Raw genomic sequence first — 17,670 nt, 5'->3', positions numbered from 1 at the left:
ATTTTATAATGTAGCAAAGAGTCACACATGACAAGCATTTCCGCATATTTCCTTTTAGTCTATCCTAAATTTAAAAACTGGCTTTTAAATACATGATTTCAAAGGAGTCTCTTTTAATCTACCTATACCCATGATAATATTGTCTAGAAGCCCCCTCTTCCTTTAAAGGATCCCAAAATTTTAAAGAATTTTTGGGGTGATTGGAACACAAGATAACAAGAAATGTCATAATGGATCATGCTAATATCTCTCCACCTTAGTGTTCTGTGCCTTCACACTACCATTCATGAAATATTTTAAGACTGGGAAAAGGATTCCTGCAGATTTGCACTTACTTCCTAAGATTTTCTAAAATTTAACTAATTGAGTTATTACACTAACTAAATGCATGCAAAGCAATCCTGCATAGCTGGTTAAAGGAAGCTGCAAATTAATCTCTAAGTCCCTGTGAACACTCATGTCAATCACAGTATCTCTGTGATCCCAGCCCTTGCAGGGTAAGTACTCCAACCAGTTTTGTTAAAGGGGCTAGTGAGTGACCATATTTTGAACCTTGTACTCAGATCCTCTAGGCCTCTGGTGGTTGGTTGAGAAGTGGAATTCTGACCAAAAGGTAGACAAATCAAAAGCGAGCAATCCAAAACAAGGGCCACTTCAAAGAAACCAGGGCTCTCCAATACCCCTCTTTCAGAAGGTTTAACTAAGACAAAGCAAAGAGACATTTAGCAATTGGCACAAAAGTTGAAGGACCAGATGTATTATGACAAAGTCCATGTTAGGAGACAGAAAGTCTAACTATGAGAGAAATATAAAGAGTGAGAAAGTCAGTTAGCAGGAATGATTCCTGCTGAGGTTCCCAAAATATTAAATAATTCAAAACGACCTTCCATTCAGGCTACAAAGTCAGGATCCTGTTAAATCTCTTGTTCTTGGCCTATCATGAGTTTTACATCGCTTATACCTTTATAATACTTGACCCCTTTTCCATCTGTTAGTTAAAAGGATATAACTAAAACGACTGTTACATTGTTTTAAAAACAAAACACAGCCAATTAAAAGTTTCCATGCCCATATGATCAAAAACAAGCCATGTGTTCAGAAGTGCAAGTCTTCCTGATAAAAGACAAGAGACGTGGGTCCGCATAAAGTAGATATTGTGGTATTACAGGCTATAGTACTTGAAAGTCTGCAAGGAAAAAGTCCAAATCAGGTATCATTAAGACAATACCTTCTGAAAACCACCTGCCAGTGATCCTGGACTCCTCTGTCGCGTGGCAAGGCACATGATGGTGTCTGCTGGTCTCTCCCTTCTCTTCCGGTTTCCTGCTTTCAGCTTCTTGTTTCCATGGCTTTCTCTCTTTCTCTGAATTCCATTCTTTTATAAAGGACTCTACTAAGAGGATTAAGGCCCACCCTTAATGAGGTGGGTGACATTTTAAGAGCCTACTCACCAAAAGATCCTACTTAAAAGGGGTCCACACCCACAGGAATGGGTTAAATTTAAGAGTATACTTTTCTGGGGCCTATACAGCTTCAAACCATCATACCATTTCTAAATTTTAATGTATCAATTTAAATTTCTAATAGTATAAATAGGTATACATATAAACAACAGCAAGCAAAAGTTCTTGGAGTTCCTCAGCAAACTTTGAGTGTAAGCATCCTCAGACCAAAGTTTGGGAAAACTGCTGATTAGCTGAAAAATTCAGTATTTTAAAATTTGCACTCAGAATTGGAGGAAACAGCTAAATTTTGCTTCAACTATATATACATTTTATACTTAATATTCCTAATATGTAGCATTACTTTATTTAATTTAAATAATTTGCATTAGTAAATATTTGCCATGAGATGGTTGTTAATATAAAGGGGCAAATTAAATCCTATCAAAGTACTGAAGGTTCACCAACCTGCTTCTGTGTCTATCAGTTTTGCTCTAACAATTGTTCTCTAATGGCACCTTGGAAATGTCACTGCTTTGGAACCTTTAGAATTTTCTTATTAGAGTCAAATTACTCAAAGATTCCAAATAGCATAAACCCCGAAGGAGGTTGTTAAGTAAAATAAAGTGGCCACCTGCCCTGGGCATTGCCTGGTAGACCCCTTTCCAAGAAAGAATTTTCTAGAAGACAAAAACAGAAAGCAGGGGCATTCTGAGAAAATGAAACAATGAACTGCATCCTACAGAACTGCAGTAAGCAACGTCTATTGACAAACAAGTTTCAGTACAGTTATAGCTATCAAAATGGACAAGCATAAGATACTTATCAGTATATAGCTGCTTCCTGCTTTGTAAGACTCTCCCCCCACCACCACCATGTAAAATGGAAACTTAAAACCAGCCAGTCAGAACATTTCCTCACTTGCTTCTGAGTTTGCCTTATATAAGTTCCCCCTTCCCACCTCAAAGGGGTACCTCCTTTCCATCTATGCTTTGGAGGTTACCCAATTCATGATTGGTAAACTGCTCAAATAAACACCCATAAATGATATCTAATATTTTTTAATAGGGAGAAAGTCTCCAAATTATCTAATATTTTTTAATAGGGGGAATGTCTCCAAATTAATACATCAATAGTGATTTCTTTCTTTCTTTAAGTTCAGAAGTCTTAACCTTATGGCTTCACCTCACACCACAAGCAAACCTTTCTACTCTCCTTAATTTTCCTTACTGACCAGAAGTTACTTCTTCATTCGTGTTGCCGTATTTGTTATCTTTAAAGCACAGTCAAGAACAAGAACAAGCACCCAGAAACAACTGTTTCCTACAGCGAGTCTTTCCAGAGACTTTCTGACGTCAGCACGTACCATCCGCAGAGCTTCAGTCCCGCCCCAAGACCCTGCCTCCGGATTGGCTAAACCCGACCACACAGAGAAGGCGATTGGCTGGCCTTTGGGTGGCCCCTAGCGTTCACCTATCCAGTTTCTTTTCTGATTCCCTTTCTCAATCATTATTTCAGTTAAGGGACTTGCGCTCAGCCGAGTAGGGGGAGCCTACGTGACCACCACTGAACTGTCCCTCTCGGGACCCTTGCAGCGCAGGGGTCTGAGGCTTGCACCGCCAAACCTCCGCCGCTTCCTCAGGCTCCGGAGTGGCCGGCGGCAAGTCCGCGCCGCGGACAACGAGGGGTGGGCGCCTTGCCCGCGCCAGGCGTGGAGCCATCAGGCGATCTGACGACGTCGGGCGCGGGCAAGCAGACGATTGGCCGCCGGAGGATGTGGCGCGGCTCCGCCTGGGTGGCGCTGGCTGGGGCGATTGGCCGCTTGGCGGGCGGCGCCGCCTGGGGACGGGGCTTGCACGCCTCCGCGGCCGCCCAGAGGCGCGCGGAACGTATTTCAGCAGTTGGCCTTCTCCTCTCCGGTTTCAGCCAGCCAGCGGCTTGCGGTGGCGGGAACGCGGGGTAAGACGCGGGCGTTGATAGCAGGTGTCCGGGTCTTCTCCCCGGCACGGCCCGGGCTAGAGTCGGAGCTGGACGGCCGGGGCTCAGGGCGGCCCGGGAGGGATTTGACCTCGCGTGGGGAAGCGGGACCGCTACACACTGGGGCGCGGCGGTCACCGCAGCCTCTGGGCTGAGGGCGGATGCTACGGAGGAAGAAGGGAGTCGGGGAGGAGTTGGCATCTTGCCCTGAGGCTTGTGGAGTTTCTGCGTCTCCGCGGCGCAGAGTCCTGATTGCCAGTTCAGTAATCGGATGATCCCAAAAGATCCCGTCAGCCCCAGCAGTAGTACAAGGTGCATAGTGGAAACGCATACCTTTTTTTTTTACTTATCAGTGCCATGTATACAGATAGGACCAAAGGCTTTTGAAAAAATGTCCGTTCCACTTTTTTGGGGAAATCCTGAAACTTATTTCAGAAAACCTGAAATGATTGCGTGTATACTACTACTTTCTCCTTGTTAACGCAGGTAGAAACAGTCTTCATTTGTTTTAAGCATTAGTTACATACAATTATAAATATATACAAGGCCGAAGAGGGAGTTAGGAGGGTTAGAAATAAGCAGAATTAAACCGAGCGCTAATTAAGAAGCTAAATTTGGAAGTGATGAAGGCGTTCCCAGATTAATAATGGGTGTTTTGGTTGTCTGGACATTGCAAAAACGGTTGTGTGCTAAATTGGAGCCTGTGAGCTAGGGACAGTCGGGTAAAGGAGAGTGAATGATTGATACCACTTTAAATATATGATAGAAATTTTTATTTGTTTGGACTCACGTTTTCCATGCATGAAGGAGTTTTATAAGAAAAAAATAGTTGGTGATTTTTAGAATTGAAGGAGTTTGCCTTTTAGGAAGAGAGGAAACTAACTTGAAAGTCTGCTTTTCTTTCACTTTGGGGTGTGAAGCAATTTGTCTTCCTCTGGTGATAAATAGGTCAGTTTCTCAACTTTGCTTTTTCCTAGTTTAAGAGATGAATTGCAGGTTTTCTGGTTGAAATATGTCTGCATGTCTTTTAATGAGTCTGCAGAAAGTATGAAATCAATTCTTTTCTGCTTACGGCCTTTTTAATCTTGTTATTAATCAACAATATAGACATAAATGTGTATATGTGGTAAAATCTCACCCTCTCTGCTTCTGTCTACACACACATTCAAGGGATTAACAAAAACTAAATTCGGGGAAGTGGATGTGGCTCAACTGATAGAGCCTCCACCTACCATATAGAAGGTCCAGGGTTCAAACCCAGGGTCTCCTGGCCAATGTGGTGAGCTGGTCCATGCTCAGTGCTGCAATACGCAAGGAGTACGCCATGCAAGGAGAGCTGCCCCAGGTGAAAAAAGTGCAGCCTGCCCAGGAGTGGCGCTGCACACAGAGAACTGAGACAGTAAGATGACACAACAAAAAGAGACACAGATTCCCGGTGCCGCTGAGAATGCAAGCGGACACAGAAGAACACACAGCTAGTGGACACAGAGAACAGACAATGGGGCGTGGGGGATAAATAATCTTTAAAAAAAAATAAATAAAAATTAAATTCAAGAGGCTCATGGCTAGGAGTGAATGGTAGAAGGTACGGGGAACATCACATTATCTTGTGATTGCTTATGAAGTTCAGTCTTAAGATCTAAATTCTGAAATGCTGAAAGAGCAATGTGACTTAAAACATTGTCATTTCGAAGAGTCTCAGCATTCTATAGTAATAAAATGTATCTATAAAAGTTGTAAATACATCTTGTTAAAAATGTGGATAACTTTGAAGTAGATTTTTAATATTTATCTTCCTTTCCACAATATGTTTCCTCTTGATTTCTGGTTTTAATCATGAAGCTTCCTTCCAGATTTTGATTTAAATATTACTTTCATTCTCCCATTGTCACAGACTCCTCCCACCACCACACAGCCTACCCTAGACCCTATAAGGTGAGAACTTAAAATGTCACATAGAAAGAAGAGCACAGAGTCTTTTTTTTTTTTAAGATTTATTTATTTCTGTCCCCTTCCACCCTATTGTCTGCTCTCTGTGTCCATTTGCTGTGTGTTCTGCGTCCGCTTGCATTATCAGGCGGGGATCTGTGTCTCTTTTTGTTGCGTCATCTTGCTGTGTTCAGCTCTCCGTTTGTGTGGCACCACTCCTGGGCAGGCTGCACTTTTTTCATGCAGGGTGGCTCTCCTTGCAGGGCGCACTCCTTGCCCATGGGGCACCCCTACACGGTGATGCCCGTGTGGCATGGCACTCCTTGCCGGGACAGCTTACTGCACAGGTCAGCAGGCCCTGGGGATCAAACCCTGGACCCTCCATATGGTAGGCAGACACTCTTATCAGTTGAGCCACGCCTGCTTCCCATAGAGTCTTCAAAGACCTGTGGATAACATGCTCTGAAGTTTACAAAGATCAGAGAGCTTTGAAACTACTTTATACATGAGCAAAAAGTATGAGGCAGGCTCTATAAAGTGCTTCTTAGTGCTATAAACTTAAGTCACGTTGGAGGGGATTAGTCAGCGTTCAGAAAGAGAATCAAGCCTCTGCACTAAGTAGTGACGGGCAAACTGACCCGTGGGCCAAATCTAGTCTTGCTTCCTGTTTATGCATGTCTCGTGAGCTAAGATTTTTTTAAATTTTTGAGTGGGAAAAATCAAAAGAAGAAAATTGTTTGTGATGTGAAAATTATATGAAATTTACAGTTCAATGTCCAAAAAAGTTTTATTGGAACACAGCCATACTCAGTTTATGCATTGCCTATGGCTGCTTTAGTGCTACAAAGGTTAAGTTCTCTTCCGTGTATCTAGGATGGTATTAGCCGTGTATTTACTGCTCTTGCGAGAACTGAGGAACAACAGTCATTCAAATCATTTTTATGATTAGGAACCCCAGTTGAGAAAGGCTGCATTAAATTTTATTGCAAAATTGGAGAAAGGGTTATTGAAGGTTTGGCACATCAATTGGCCTGGAAGAATGGATTTCAACATTTTGTTATGGCATTCTTGAGGAAAAATACAGGGAATAACAAAACATTGGGGGGCAGCTATGGAAATACATAAAAGAACATAGAAACTCTTGTGGAAAAATAGAATGTTAGGGCTAGATCATAGACTTCTAAGGAAGAAAATCGTACAAAAGGAGAGTGTTTGACCATATCAAGTTCTGTTGTAGGGTCATGAAAGACAATATTGGCTTCAGTAATAAAGAAAGTAGCTATATTAAAAGGCCAGCTGTGGTTGCCTATGAAACGTGATGGCCAAGACGGGAATGAATGATGGGCAGTGACATTCATGGGGAACCTTGAAGGGAATAAAAAGTAATGATACTCCAAATAGAAGCACCGGATAAATTTGTACCCTTTGAAGTGGCTGCATTGCCTTAAAAGTTCAGAGATCTATAATTGCTTACCCAGTATGTTTATTGGCTTTAAGAGAAATAGGATATAATGGCATTTCTTTCTCTTTCCTCTTCTTAATATTAGTATTTTAGGACAGAGCAGATATTTTGTAACAATGCCTGAAATAAACATGGACAATCTTGATGAGCAACAGGTTAACCTTCTGGCAGAGATGTGTATTATTATTGACGAAAATGACAATAAAATTGGAGCTGAGACCAAGAAGAATTGTCACCTGAATGAAAACATTAACAAAGGTATTATTTAAACTATTATTTCTTTTTTTTAATTAATTAATTTATTTATTTTATTTTTATTTTTATTTTTTATTGATTTTGTAAAAATATTACATAAAAAAAAAAATGAGGTCCCATTCAACCCCACCACTCCCCCCCCAGCAACACTCACTCCCATCATCATGACACTTCCATTGCATTTGATAAGTACATCTCTGGGCATCTCTGCACCTCATGGTCAATGGTCCACATCATGGCCCACACTCTCCCCCATTCCATCCAGTGGGCCCTGGGAGGATTTACAGTGTCCGGTGATTGCCCCTGAAGCACCATCCAGGGCAACTCCAAGTCCCAAAGGCACCTCCACATCTCATCTCTTCCTGCCATTATATTATTTCTTATCATTTTCCTAGGCATATAAGTTTAGCAGAGAAAAGTACTCTAGTAAAGAAAATAATGTGGGAAGTGGATGTGGCTCAAGCAATTGGGTTCCTGCCTACGAAATGGGAGGTCCCTGGTTGGGTTCCCAATGCCTCCTAAAGAAGCAGCAAGCTGGCATGATGGGTAGGTGTAGCGATCTGATGCAACAAGAGACGCGAGGAAAACATAATGAGAGATGCAACAAAGCAGGGAGCAGAGGTGGCTGACGTGATTAAGGCACCTCCCTCCCACATGGGATGTCCTGGGTTCAGTTCGCGTTCCTCCTAAGGAAACAAGGAAGACGAACAGACACAGCAAGTGGGTGGGGAGAAATAAATAAATAAAATAAATCTTAAAAGAAAAAAGAAGATAATGATTATTAATTGTTCATTATTTTTACTGTGGTTCTAGTTCAGTAAGTACTGTAATAGGAAAATGTACCTTGTTACCTTACCTGTTTGATAAATTTCTCCACTTCTTTTGTCCTTTAAAGATTTAAAGACAGAATAGACTAATAGGAACATTAACATAATAGCAGTTGTCAAGCCTATAGCTCTTTTCTTCCTACTGAATAGAGAGGGGCAGGTATCTTAAAGGGAAGCATCTGTCTTCACAGCTTTTGCCAGGAGTGGAAGACTGCTTGAACCTAAACTAAATATTGGCATGGGAATTTGGCCAGTGGCAGAGCTGACCTACAGATTACCATTTATTCCTCTTGGTGGCATATACCATTTATTCCTCTTGGTGGCATACTTCTTTGCTGGTATGCCAGTGCTCTTCTCCATGGCAGCCATACAGAGGCTCACCCACGTTAAAAGAAATGGGGAAAAGCAAAAATTAGCAGTAAATTGCTAGTATTATTGTGAACCCCAAGTGGCGAATCAGGCAAATAACTAGTGTTTTAAAACTAAATTAATAGTTTTTGTTTGTTTGTTGCTTTTAGGATTACTACATCGAGCTTTTAGTGTCTTCTTATTCAATACTGAAAATAAGCTCCTACTACAGCAGAGATCAGATGCCAAAATTACCTTTCCAGGTTAGTATAATTAATGAACAATATTTTGGTAGGAACTTTATTTCATATTTAACTTTGTTGTTAGGGAAGGAGAATGAGCTTATTAACTAGCCCTTGAAACAGTTGTCTTCCTTGGCCAAAATGAAATCTGTTTTAGATGCCTAGACAGAATAAAAATGCATAAAACAGTTAAAGCAAGTTTGGCAAATAGATCAGAAAACATTTAAAGGAAAGAGGATAAAAGTATCATAGGAGCCTACTAGGTAATAGTGACATTGAACACAGACTCACTATGAACCTCTGGTAGCCAAGGTCAGAAAGAGAAATCCTATAAATTACTTAAGTTCATGTTCTACACAAAAGAAGCTTGTACAGTGAGTGCAACCTAATGAAACAGCAGAAATGGGTAAGAATTACAAAGGCATAGGGATGTTTGTGTGTATTATAAATCTGGATCTGTACATTTTGATCTTTTGGTTAAGCAGGCATTATAAAGAACTTAACTACAAATGTCTTTTGCAAAATGATTAGTGATAGCCCATTATAACTTATTTTAAAATCCTAAGGAGTCATTGTATTTACTTTGCTGGTTTTTTTTTAAATTTTTAAATTTTATTTTTATTTTATTTTATTTTTTATACTTTTTAAAATTAAAGTTAATAGATCACAAAGAACATTACATTAAAAAATTAAAAGGTTCCCATATAACCCACCCCCCACCCCCATCATTTTTATAAATTGTTTTTTGTTTTTTTTTAAGATATATACATCACAAAAAAATGCTGTTACTTAAAAGCATTTGGTTTTCTTGCTCTTTCAGACCTACTTGGAAAAATTAATCTGCATCTATATTAACATTTTTCAGGGTATTTTACCAATACTTGTTGTAGTCATCCATTAAGTAATCCAGGAGAACTTGAAGAAAATGATGCAATTGGAGTGAGACGAGCAGCACAGAGACGTTTAAAAGCTGAATTAGGAATCCCCATGGAAGAGGTAACCATATAAAACCATACAAGCATACATTAAAAATTATTTTATAAAATTTTCATATTGGAGTATAGGTCTCTGCTTGTAACTTCTTGAATTATAAGTTAGCCCCAGAAAGCACTTGAATGAGGAAATTATTTAAATTTTAATTTCTTAACATTACTTGTCAGAATTTAGCTCAGTACTGAAATGGACTGATTTGTTAACCAGTATATGAGACTAAATATTTTTATAATTGATCGGCTCAAAGATCAATATTTTCTTGTGGAAATCCTCTGGAATAAGCACTAAAAGTCTGATCAGATGAATTGGAATAATCTCTCCCTCCTCACCTTCCCCCCCCAGTATTATCCCCTATAAATAAGAACTTAAGAAATAAATGTTCTCTCATCTAGTAAAATTATAAATTGCTTTACTCCAAAAATAATCTTAAAATGTAATAAAACAATGTAAACCAAAAATCTAACAGTGTAATAATATGTCTTTATATCATCAATAGGAGATTGATATTTACAATTCTAATTCTAAAACTATACTGCTCTTGTTCAGGATGTTACTGAGCTATGGTGTTACTTTTGTTGTTGACGATGCTTTTATTATTAAATGTTTTTGTCATAGGTTCCTCCAGAAGAAATTAATTACATTACACGAATTCACTACAAGGCTGAATCTGATGGTATTTGGGGTGAACATGAAATTGATTACGTTTTGTTTGTGAGGAAGAATGTAACTTTGGATCCAGATCCTAATGAGATTAAAAGCTATTGTTATGTATCAAAGGAAGAACTAGAAGAACTTCTGAAAAAAGCAGCCAGTGGTGAAATTAAGATAACTCCATGGTTTAAAATTATTGCAGAGAAATTTCTCTTTAAATGGTGGAATAATATAAATCATTTGAATCAGTTTGTTGAACATGAGAAAATATATAGAATGTGAAAATGGGGATGAATAATTAGTAAAGTACTGAGAATTTCTATATTGTAATTTAGAATGATTTTTTAAAATTTTGGTTATCAGGAAAACTCATTTGATACATTGACACATTGGTACCTAATTTTATATCATATACCCCATATATATGCACTGTTCTTTGTAAAAGAATACATTTATGAGACATTGTAAAATAGAATACACCTAAACCTAACCTGTTGAAAACATGCTCATGACAAATTTGAGCAAATAAGTGAAACTTTTCATTGTTGATATTGTGATAAACGTTTTCAAAACACTTGTAGAGCACTTTGCTACTTTCCAAATGCTTTATATGTCATTGTTGTTTGTTTTTTCCCCAGTCATGGTCCAGTAAATATGCAAAGAAGCTATTTGCTCGACTACCTCAAAACTGTGCTAATTACCTTTCAGCATCAACAGATTAAATTAGTAGATCAGATTCAAGGAAAATTAAGCAATATATATCCTAATCTCTGTTATTCTAAATTGATTTGTGGTTTAAGCATTCTAGAATATCATTTGATATTTAAAGTTAATCATCACTTTTGGTAATGAGCATTTACGTTGATTACCTTAAAGCTTTTAATAGTGTTGGCAATTAGCAAATTATATGTTTTCAGAATTACAGTGGACAGAGGGGCTATTCATAAAATGGGAATTGGGTTGTATTCTATATGAGGATTTCTTAACCTTGCACTGTTTTTGTTTTGTTTTGTTTAGATTTTTTTTCCCGCCCCCACCTCCTGCCCGCCCCAGTTGTCTGCTCTCTGTGTCCATTTGCTGTGTGTTCTGTGATGCTTCTATCCTTATCAGCGGCACCAGGAATCTGTTTCTTTTTGTTGAGTTATCTTGTATAAGCTCTCCGTGTGTGTGTGTGGCACTATTCTTGGGCAGGCTGCACTTTCTTTCGCGCTGGGTGGCTCTCCTTATGGGGCTCACTCCTTGCTTGTGGGGGGGACACCCCTGCATTGCACAGCACTCCTTGCGCATATCAGCACTGCGCATGGGCCAGCTCTACACGGGTCAAGGAGGCCCAGGGTTTGAACTATGGACTTCCCATGTGGTAGGCAGATGCCCAGTCCATGGGGCCAAGTCCACTTCCCAACCTTGGCACTGTTAACATTCCAGGCCAGATAAATATTTGGGGGGCTATTTAGCAGTATCCTGGCCTCTACTCATTAGATGCCAGTACCAGCTTTCTCCCCCAGGTGTGACAACCAAAATGATGCCAAACATTACCAGCTGTCCCCTCGGGGTGAAAGTGACCCCCAGTTGAGAACCTCTGCTCTACAAAGTAAGACCATATTATAGGAGAAAAGACAAAACAGAGAAAAGGCTAATGGTCATGTTAGGGTCAGGTGATGGAATATATATATAAAGTATACCTTAACTAATATTTTTTTAACTCTTACCATAGATTTCTTAGACTTAAAATCTTATGACATCTTTATAAATGCTATATGATATGAAAAAAGTGGTTTCTTAAAAAGCTAAATGATACATATACTCAATAGAAAAATTCATTCTTTAACTCTGTACAGTATACTTATAATTTCAGACGAGACTGCTTTATGTAGCAAATATTTATTTTATTGATAGGTAAAACCAATAAAAACATCCCACATTTCCATACTGTTGTCTAATTTGTTAAAATTTTAACACTAATAGTTAACCTATCTATAGTAGCTTAAACATGATAAATGCCATATAGTTTCAAATGAATTTATAATATTATTTCTAGATCTTTAGTGTGATTTTCTAGGAAGTTTTAGGCTGAGAGCCACATACAGCTTAGTTGCTTAAGACTCACATATGGCTAGTGGCTACCATATTGGACATTACCTGGCACTTTGTAAGTCCTCAGCAAGTGTTAGATAGGACAGTTATCTTACTGTAATGTCCCTCCAAAACATAGTAAGTATGAAGGTAAACTCATACTTAGAACTAGTCCATCTTTTGTGAAGATTAAGCTTCCTCTCCTAGAATATAACTTCTTCTGACCCCAAAGGTAAGAACTTAGATGTGTTGGTTTTAAATTTTAAAGCTTTTTGAGACTTAAAATTTTTTCTTAATGTTTACAATACGTAGTACCCAAAATATATAACTTTGATTTTTTTTTTTAAGATTTATTTTATTTCTTTCCCCATCTCCCCCCACCCTCCAGTTGTCTGCTCTCTATATCCATTTCACTGTGTGTTCTTTTGTGTCTGCTTGCATTCTTGTCATGCAGCACTGGGAAACTGTTGCTTTTTTGATTGCATCATCTTGCTGTATGGCACCACTCTTGGGCAGGCTGTGCTTTTTTCTAGTGGGGCAGCTTTCCTTTTAGGGTGTAATCTTTGCACGTGGGGCACCCCTATGCAGGGGACACCCCTGCATGGCACGGCATTCCTTGCATGCAGCAGCACTGTATCTGGGCCAGCTCACCACACAGGTGATATCAAACCCTGGTAGACGGACACTCTATCAGTTGAGCCACAACTGCCTCCCATTACTGTTTGATTCTAAGTGCAACATTAGCAAATACTTTTAAGAAAAAGCAGAGGCTACCTATTTTTAAATTGTTTCTTTTATCCCCATGTCTATATTATCCAGAGAACAAGAACAAAACAAAAAAAGCTTTTTGGGGGCAAAAAGGAAGAGGAGGGCAAATTATTTTCTTCTTTCTTGACCCCGGCAGATGGTGACAGGCACAAATGATGTTACAAGTCTGAGTAGCTTTCCAAAGTTCATAGGCACATTTGCCTGTGGTACTCCAAAGATAATTTTCAAGTGAAAGTTGTCCTTCAGTTTGCTTCATTAGGGTTAATTGCACAAGTTTCATCACCTCATTTGGGTCATTCCCATCTGTTGGATCCCCAGCAAGGTTGGGGGCCAGTCTTCCTGTAAAGTTTGTAAGATGCCATACCCATCTTCTGGTAATCTGGGACCCTTCTCTGACAGATGGGCTTTATTTAATATTTCAGATATACCCCTACCCCATCCCTCAACTGGGTTCTTTTTCAGCCCTAAACATGTACTTCTCACTCAAGCATTTTCCTGAGGTGAATTTGTGTATATATTTGCGCAGATATAAGTATCCTGACAAATAACTTTCTACTTTACAGTTTTCACATATACTTTATACTTTAGACTTCCAAGTTTAAATCTCCAGTGCAGAATTCTCTATTTCATGTTTGCATAGCTGGCTCGCCAGATGACAATTCTACTTAGATATTTAAATAGCTATCTTATACTTATTGTTTAAAACTAAACCATGGCATCCCCTTCCCCAACCTGTTACCCCCAAAGTCTTGCTCATCTCATCTAATGGCAACTCTGTTCTTCTGGTTGCTCAGGCTAAAATCTTTGAAGCCATGCTTAATTCTCTTCCATCTTTGGTATGCTATATCCAATTAGTCAAATAGATCCAAAATGTAACTGTTGCTCACTACCTCCACCACTTTGAACTAAGCTACCATCAGCTCTCTAGATTATTCCAGTTGCCTCCCAACTGGCTTATCTGTTTCCCCACTTGCCTCACAATGTCTATTCTCAGCACAAGAGCCAGAAAAAGCATCCTTTCAGTAGCCTGCAAGACCCTGTGATGTGTTCCCATTCTCCTTTTGATCTCATTTTGCTGCTCCCTCATCACTTCCTCTGCTCCAGCTCCACTGGCCTCTTTGCTGTTCTCAGGCTTACTAGGCATACTCCTGCCCAGGCCGTTAAAGCATTCCTTCTCCCTAGAAAACTTTTTCCCAATATATGTATGATTCTCACTTTTTTGGTCAGCATTACCCCCTGTACAAATACTAACCTCCTTGGTTGGGCATAATTCTATTTAAATTGAGACTCATCTCCCATTCTCTACCTTTCTTGGTTTATTTTTCCCCCTATTACTTAATACCTTCTAATATAAGCATATAGTTTTACTATCTGTTTCAATCAGGATGTGAACTCCATAAGGGCTGAGTTTTAATTTTCTTCCAGCATTTTATTTTGAAAAATTGCAAGTTTAATAATAAGGAACACCCATATATTCTTGTAGAATTATAAGTTATGAACTGTTTGCCACACATACATATATGCTGAAACAATTTCAAGCTAATTGCAACAATGTTCTAAGAATAAGAACATTCTTCTATATAACTACAATACAGTTGTAGCATATTAATATTATTGATGAACTCCAAAAAGAAATATTGGATTATGTTTGTAATCTAATCTGTACCTGGGCATGATTAAGTTATGATTAGGGCGTTGAGTCCTCACTCCTTGGTGGGTGTTGATACAGATAAAAGACATGGCGAAGAACAGAGTTGAGGGCTTCTGATGTTGGAGTTTGATGCTGAAGACTTAAGCTGGAGCCCTGGAAGTAAGCTCGCGGAGGAGAGAGAAGCCAGCCCCAGGAAGAAAGGAACCTTGAACCCAGAGAAAAGCAAGCATCAGGAACATAAGAACCCAGGAAGCCTGAAACCTCACAGACATCGGCAGCCCTCTTGCTCCAAATAGACTTGGGCGAGGGTAGTAACTTATGCTTTATGGCCTGGTATCTGTAAGTCCCTACCCCAAATACCCTTTATAATAACCAACCAATTTCTGGTATTTTGCATCAGCACCCCTTTGGCTGACTAATACAATTAACATGAAATTTAACACTGATACAATATTGTGACCTAAAATACAGCTCATTATAAAATTTTTCCCAATTTTCTCAAAAATGTACTTTATAACTTCTCTTTCTCTTCCCTCTTACCCCTTCTAATCCAGGAGCCATCCTATAATTCTGTACTCAACAAAAACATTCAAATATGAAGTAACAATATCTCCAAACACAATTTGCCAACAGCAAACCCTCACTAAGTGAAATTCTGTATGGGGGAGGAGGGATGGGAAAGAAAGACATGGATGCAGAAAGGAATTAAGTATAGAAAGTAGTAAATAAATGGCTAATCCTAAATTAATAAAATGATGGTATCTTTAACAAAAATAGCATAAAAGCCAAGACAGGATGAAGAGTTTTAAAATATTCTAAGGGCCCTGTATTGCCTGGAAAGAGGCTAAACTTAATATTAGAATTTCATCAGGTTATATATTATAATTTCTAGAGTAACAAGTACAGGTATGAAAACAAATTAGAGGGCCTGATACAGAATAAAAATAATTTCAAAAGAAGGCAGGAGAGAAATAATTATAAAGCCAAATAAAAGTACAAAGTGGTGGAAGCTGCAGCTGTGGTGGTGAGAGGGGCTCAGGCAGTGCACACCATGGTGGACCAGCTTTATCTAGAAAATACAGATGAGTTTGTCAGACCAGAACAGCACTGTGACATACAAATACATGCTATTCATTAGGGTCAAAAGTCTGTAAGTCTCATTTTGGCTCTGATGTTTACTCCTTTGAGACTTGAAACTCTTGGCTCAGGGCTGTTTCGTTTTTATTGTATGGGATTGCTGTTGGTAAACCCAATCCTGTCTCAAACCAAAGAGGTATAGGATACTATGATTATGTTGAAAGGAAAATTCAGGAGCCTAAATGCACATCACCTACTTGAGGTCTCATAGTCCATTCAAAATGGACATTTCTGACACAAGGTTGCATTAGTGAGAGAAGATAAGTTGGAAGCAGTGAAGTCCAAGCTAGCTGGGACTGCTGGCATCCGTGTGACCATGCTGATGGTCAGTGGGCCTCTGTTCAGTACTGACTTAAAAATCCTTAAAAGCTACTTGCAGAACTGCCACAACTTCAGTGCCATACAATGTACAGCTGCAGTCCCTAGAGCTCCTACTGAATTCTCATCTAAAAAGTTTAAGCAATCATATCATCAGTTATCAAGTGAAACACAAGTCAGTAATGGATTGACCACAAATGGTCCTGGCCCATCTGCCTCCAAATAGGTATTCCAGCAGCCCAAAGGAATTATGGGAATATTTGCCTCCGAATCTGTTTCTAAAGCTGAAGACATTAACAAGAAGACCAAAACAGGCTAAAGAAGTAGCAAATGCTACTTCAGCAGACAGCAAAGCACCAAGGAAATGGCATGTGATGAGCAATTACGGGGGCGAAATCTACCATGAAAGAAGAAAAAATAGTGGAGTAACTTCCCGTGTCTGTCACCAAACCAAAGCTGGCAGCCCCTTTCAGGCCTGAATAAATTCCCCTGAAAAGCAGAGCCTGTTAAAATTCAGCAGAAGGGAAAAAAGGAAGTGAGTGCAGTTATCTGATGAGACCAAAGAAACTGAACACATGAAGAAAAAGGAATCAATTTCCTGAGTCCAATAGTGAAGATGAAGGGGAAGTGGACTTTTTGCTCAACAGATAGAGCATCCACCTACCACATGGGAGGCCCACAGTTCAAAACCAGGGCCTCCTTGACCCATGTGGAGTTGGCCCACACACAGTGCTGATGTGCGCAAGGAGTGCTATGCCACGCTGGGGTGTCCCATGCGTAAGGGAGCCCCATGCACAAGAGTATGCCCCATAAGGAGAGCCACCCAGCATGAAAGAAAGTTCAGCCTGCCCAGGAGTAGCACTGCACACACACAGAGCTGACGCAGCAAGATGACGCAACAAAAAGAGACACAGATTCCTGGTGCCACTGACAAGAATAGAAGCGGACACAGAAGAACACACGGCAAATGGACACAGAGAGCAGACAACTGGGAGGGGGGAGGGGAAGGGGAGAGAAATAAATAAAAATAAATCTTTTAAAAAAACGTAGTGAAGATGAAGTCATACCAGACTTTCCTGGGACTTATGACTCTAAGTCATTATCCCCATCTCCTCCTGTTTCTCCACCTCCTGAACCAGTGCCAAAGATTGAGCTAGAATCTCAAATGGAGAAAACAGAAGAAAAAGCTGGTGCTGAAATCTAACCTTTGTGGATGAGAAAGGTTGCATAGTGACCAAAACAGTGTATGAGCATGGGGGACTTCTAGGAAGATGGAGGATTAGAGAGGTGAAGGGTTACTCTGGGGCTCAGGATACCAGGGGAAAGTGAGTTGCCATTCAGAAGAGAAAGGGGCAAAGGAAAGGAGTTTCAACTGGCTGAAAAATCCTGTGAATAGAGTGGCAAAAACAGCAGTTGGTGCCCTTCCCCCACTTATGGAGCAAATAGCAGTCTGCAGACTGCGACTGCTATGGTGTGCAGTGGGTGAGACTGAGGAGGCTGCAGAGGTCCTCTTCCCCAAGAAAGGGTAGAGAGAGGGACGACACAGCCTCAGCAAATTCAGATTTGGGCCAGCAAACTTGGTCTGCTGTATTGGAGG

The 17,670-nt window shown here is 39.8% G+C and overlaps 2 protein-coding genes and 1 pseudogene across 9 annotated transcripts in view; 2 read left to right on the top strand and 1 right to left on the bottom strand.

Moving 5' to 3' along the window:
• WDR37 (WD repeat domain 37) overlaps positions 1-3,179 on the bottom strand; it is a 127,502-nt gene extending 124,323 nt beyond the window's left edge. The window contains exons 1-3 of one of the 8 annotated variants that reach the window (XM_058297658.2): positions 2,677-2,815; positions 2,077-2,122; positions 1,229-1,414 (exon numbers count right to left, since the gene is read on the bottom strand). The gene's annotated coding sequence lies outside the window, so the exon portion shown is untranslated. Of the gene's footprint in view, positions 1-1,228; positions 2,123-2,676 lie in introns of all 8 variants that reach the window. The other 7 variants (XM_058297663.2, XM_058297656.2, XM_058297661.1 and 4 more) reach the window with 7 other exon arrangements.
• IDI1 (isopentenyl-diphosphate delta isomerase 1) lies at positions 3,150-15,123 on the top strand. The gene is made up of 5 exons (XM_004454054.5): positions 3,150-3,401; positions 6,896-7,068; positions 8,411-8,503; positions 9,348-9,478; positions 10,091-15,123. Exons 1-5 carry the CDS (start codon positions 3,217-3,219, stop codon positions 10,406-10,408), a joined length of 900 nt encoding a protein of 299 aa, XP_004454111.2. The 5' UTR covers positions 3,150-3,216; the 3' UTR covers positions 10,409-15,123.
• Positions 15,124-15,913: 790 nt separating this feature from the next.
• Positions 15,914-16,819, top strand: LOC131278559 (DNA polymerase delta subunit 3 pseudogene; annotated as a pseudogene).
• The last annotated feature ends 851 nt before the right edge of the window (positions 16,820-17,670 follow it).

Source organism: Dasypus novemcinctus, chromosome 5, assembly GCF_030445035.2.
Source record: "Dasypus novemcinctus isolate mDasNov1 chromosome 5, mDasNov1.1.hap2, whole genome shotgun sequence".
In the NCBI taxonomy this organism is placed as follows: domain Eukaryota; kingdom Metazoa; phylum Chordata; class Mammalia; order Cingulata; family Dasypodidae; genus Dasypus; species Dasypus novemcinctus.
The sequence above is the reverse complement of the archived record's forward strand: the minus strand, read 5'-3'. Positions and strand labels throughout refer to the sequence as shown.

Bases quoted from the DNA above. Each gene is read 5' to 3' on its own strand.
- IDI1 (XM_004454054.5), top strand. From the start codon at position 3,217: ATGTGGCGCGGCTCCGCCTGGGTGGCGCTGGCTGGGGCGATTGGCCGC. The intron at 3,402-6,895 runs GTAAGACGCGGG...TCTTAATATTAG, and splicing joins TGCGGTGGCGGGAACGCGGG to TATTTTAGGACAGAGCAGAT. The intron at 7,069-8,410 runs GTATTATTTAAA...TGTTGCTTTTAG, and splicing joins GAATGAAAACATTAACAAAG to GATTACTACATCGAGCTTTT.